Genomic DNA, 4,294 nt, shown 5'->3' on the forward strand with positions numbered 1-4,294 from the left:
TTATGTTTACACGTAAGTCCAAAAATCTAACCATATACAACCTTGAAGCAGGACAGTCCCACAATATTCCTTCTCCTGTCTCTTGGCAGAGGCAGTTTCTTGAGGGATATCAACAGTAATGTGTCTTTTACTCTAATATGTTCTTCCAAAAAATTAGGCAAAACATCACATATTTGATCAATCATTATTCACTGAAGGAGAATAAAACAACTAAGGATAACAAAAGGAACAAATAATCAGTAAAATAAAAATGCAAGTCTTTGAAACATGTTATCAGGGGTTTTAGTCACAAAATAACTGTGCTATTTCTTTCTACTTAATTATCTCCTACTCTAATTTATCACTCAATTAGTTGTGAGTGTGGTGGCACATGCCTGTAATCCCAGTACTCCAGAGGTAGAGGCAGGAGGACCAATGCAAGTTTGAGACTAGCCTGGGCTACAAAGTAAGTTCACGGACAGCCTGAACTGCATAGGGAGAGTGAGTCTCAAAAAGACACGCGCACACACACACAAACTTATGAGTTAAATTCATTATAAAATCAAACTGGGTACACTAATTTGACACATAATAACAAATATTAAAATATACTGGGCCTGATTATAGTTTTTGTAAATAATAGTTTAATATACCATATTTTTTTTATTATTATTTTTTTTTATTTATTACATTTATTTATTGTGTGTGTGTGTGGCCAGCTCAGCCCACCAGGGGGCGGGTCTGGCTGGCATGTGGTGCTGGGGATCGAACCGCGGTCCCTGTGCTTTGCCAAGCTTGTTTCAAGTAGGTGCTTTAGACCACTGAGCCATCTCTCCAGCCCTTAATATACCATATTAAGATAAGATTAAAAGGCACTGCTTTAACAGTGGAATCTGGTTTCTACTAAAAAATGCAGGGATGCTTAACTATATCAAGTAAGAGGTAAAATGCTTAGGTTCTTGGAATCATAAAAGAAATTTATTACCTGCTGAACAGCAAGTGTACTGTCCATTTCATCAAATGATTCATCAGGCCAATTATAGAAATCCTATAAAAATAAATACATGGTTAAAGCAGAAAGTTTCAAAGAGAATGCAGTAATATTAATCTCAGGTTTGTTGTTTTTTTTTTTTTTTTTTTGCGGAACCGGGGCTTAAACTCAGGCTCCTGCTCTACAGAGCTATCTCCCCAGCCTTTAACTTCAGTTCTTAATCCCAAGTTCAAACCAGACAGGAAGAATAAAGGCTTTACAATATGATTATCAGTGAAATACATAATTTTAGATGTTTTTAAATGTACATCAAGAGCAGTGTGAAGAAGCAGCGAGGACGACCCCTGGGCTGCCCAAAGCTGCACGCCGCTGCATCTCATGTCTAGCGCCTGTGACCTGCCGCCGTCGCCACCATGCACAAGAGAAAGGCCGAAGGGGATGCTAAAGGTGATAAAGCCAAGGTGAAGGATGAACCACAGAGAAGATCTGCAAGGTTGTCTGCTAAACCAGCTCCTCCAAAGCCAGAGCACAAGCCTAAAAAGGCGCCAGCAAAGAAGGGAGAGAAGGTACCCAAAGGGAAAAAGGGAAAAGCTGATGCCAGCAAGGATGGAAATAACCCTGCAGAAAATGGACATGCCAAAACAGACCAGGCACAAAGAGCTGAAGGTGCTGGAGATGCCAAGTGAAGTGTGTACATTTTTGATAACTGTGTACTTCTGGTGACTGTACAGTTTGAAATACTATTTTTTTTATCAAGTTTTATAAAAATGCAGAATTTTGTTTTACTTATTTTAAGCTATGTTGTTAGCACACAGAACACTTCATTGTTGTTTTGGGGGGAAGGAGCATATGTCAGTAGTACAATGTCTCCAAAGCTGGATTGATGTGGGGAAGGTGCCTTTCCCTGCCGGTTCTGAGAGACTTCCTCTTGGCTCCCAGGAGGAGGGACTCCCTGATGTTACACATGTGGCCACTTTGGCATAAATGCCTTGTGGTACGGGACAGCTCCCAGTTCATTTTATGTCCTCCTTTCCTCTGCCATCAGCATAGGCTTAAGTCCCTTAAGCCCAGAGACCTATTGGGACCCCATTCCCAAAAGTGATGTTACCAGTGTGTCAGGCAATCTGGACTTGCCAGTAATGCTGAGGTGGTGTCCCACAAGAACAATGATTTCTTTTTCTAGATTGTGGATCTTCAGATTGATAATTCTGCCATTTTCATTTCCCGAAAGTCAGGGTCGGCTTGTGAAAAGTTGTTAAACACCACGCTAAATGTGAGATGTCAACCCTCACTCTAAACTTTCCCTACTTCAGAGCCTCAAATGAAGACTTCATTGATTTTATAATGGTTTTCTGATGCTTGGTAGTCCATCCAAGAAGGGAGTTTGAAAGTTGTCGTATACTGTTAAAGATTGTGTGCCCATGTCCTGCCTGAAATACCATGACTGTTTATGAAAAGTATCTTTAATAAAGCTGGGTACAGTTTGGCTTGGAAAAAAATAATAAAAATAAATAAATAAATAAATAAATAAATGTACATCAAGAACATAAAGCAGGCTGGGGAGATGGCTCAGTAGAATAAGTGTTCCCCTGGCAAGCATAAGGGCCTGAGTTCAATCCCTGGTTCCGCCAAAAAAAAAGAGCGTAAAGTACATTATTAGCACTTTTTTCAACCCTCTGTCTCTCAATTAGGACTATTAGCCTGTTATGTGTTACTTAACTAGGGAGCTAAGTCAGATAGGTTTTGGGGGTTCTTTGGTGGAATTGGGGATTGAACTCAGGCCCTTGTCGGAGCGCTTATTCTACTGAGCCATCTCCCCAGCCCCTTTCAGATAGTTTTTTTGTCTATGATGATTAAATATTACTTAAAATGTTACACTGAAAAAAATCTCGACATCAAAAAGCCAAATCAGTTTTTTATCTGAAGAGCTAATATCAATTATCAGTGGTTAATTTATGGCTCCATGAGTATTACTGTAGATATTATAAGTTATTACTCTAATAGTAGAGCTTTAAATTTCTCAACAGAAATCAGACCAAGGGGTGTGGTTCAGTGGTAGCCCAGGAGGTCTGTATGAGGCCCTGGGTCTCTCATGAGCATGGCATCATGTAATCCTGGGGGGAGGGGGAGTTGTCAAACCCAGGCAAGCACTCTGCCCCAGCCACTACAGGGGCAGCCCTAAGGGGCACCTTGCTGTGGCTCTGGATCTTCCACAGATTCTCCTAAGTGATCAAGAGCCTTACTGTAGGGGCCGGGGAGATGGCTCAGTGGAATAAGCACTTCCTGGGCAAGCGCAAGAGCCTGAGTTCAATATCCGGTTCCGCCCAAAAAAAAAAAAAAAAGAGCCTTACTGTATTATTTTCTGCAAAGTTTACCTCTGCATCCTTAACAGGTAGCACAATGCCTGATACACAGTTGGTCCTCAATAAATGCTTCTGGGATAAAACTAAGGAATAAAAAGTAGTGACCCAGTAATCAATATATAAACCTGTCATGATGTGTAAATCTTCAAAAATAAGGAAACGAGCTGGACAGGAGGGTGCACACCTGCAATTCCAGCACTTGGGAAGCTGAGCCTGGAGGATCACTATGAGTTCAAACCCAGCCTGAACTACATAATGAGACCCTGTCTCAAAAAACCAAAAACAAACACTCTTGAGCAAACAAAAGCAAGCTAATGAATGCAAGGCATATTTATGGCTGGAATGGAATGGGAGGGGGGAGCAGAAGACAGAAAACGTGACCCAGGAGGGCTCAACTATCTTGGCAACATCATAGTTATAAGGGTAGTGATGGGGCTGGTGAGATGGCTCAGTGGTCTAAAGCACCTACTGAGAACAAGCTCAGCAAAGCACAGGGACCCAGGTTCAATCCCCCAGCACCACATCCCAGCCAGCCCCGCCCCCTGGTGGGCTGAGCTGGTCACACACACAAATTAAAAAAAAGGGTGGTGATGGGCACACTTTTCACAACTGCCTCAAATGTGTCTCAAACACTTCATACTATCTTTTTTGTTTTCATAGTACCCTATCTAAAAGAATACAGAACTAACTTCCTTCAGGGAAAATATCAAGAAATAAAAGGTTTTTTCAAGTTGTTCCAAAATGCTTTTTCTAGACAGTATCTAACATTAAAAAGACTTTTAAATGTTGTGACTTATGCTAAAACACATTCTATCAAAGTGCTTTGTCCAATCTTTCATTTAAAAAATGAAAGATTGTAGATTGTCTTTAAAATGTTAGCAAGGGGGCCTGCCCCTTAGCTCAGTTCTTTAAGTGGCTGCTTCAACAAAGCAGTCAGGCTCAGGATGCTGTGGTTCGATCC

General features: G+C 41.1%; 1 protein-coding gene and 1 pseudogene across 4 annotated transcripts in view; one reads left to right on the top strand and one right to left on the bottom strand.

The window, feature by feature from the left end:
- The window catches only part of LOC101574209 (MOB-like protein phocein), a 37,165-nt gene that overhangs the window by 19,945 nt on the left and 12,926 nt on the right, over positions 1-4,294 (bottom strand). For 3 of the 4 annotated variants that reach the window (XR_002820571.1, XM_004628605.2, XM_023712307.1), the window contains one exon: positions 965-1,027. The exons of the other annotated variant lie outside the window; for it this stretch is intronic. Coding sequence is in view for 2 of the 3 variants with exons in the window: in XM_004628605.2 (XP_004628662.1) it covers positions 965-1,027 (63 nt within the window). In the remaining variant the exon portion in view is untranslated. The remainder of the gene's footprint in view (positions 1-964; positions 1,028-4,294) is intronic. 4 annotated transcript variants of the gene reach the window in all.
- LOC105741833 lies at positions 1,343-1,656 on the top strand (annotated as a pseudogene).

The sequence above is a fragment of the Octodon degus genome, unplaced genomic scaffold, assembly GCF_000260255.1.
Source record: "Octodon degus isolate 3935 unplaced genomic scaffold, OctDeg1.0 scaffold00025, whole genome shotgun sequence".
NCBI lineage: Eukaryota > Metazoa > Chordata > Mammalia > Rodentia > Octodontidae > Octodon > Octodon degus.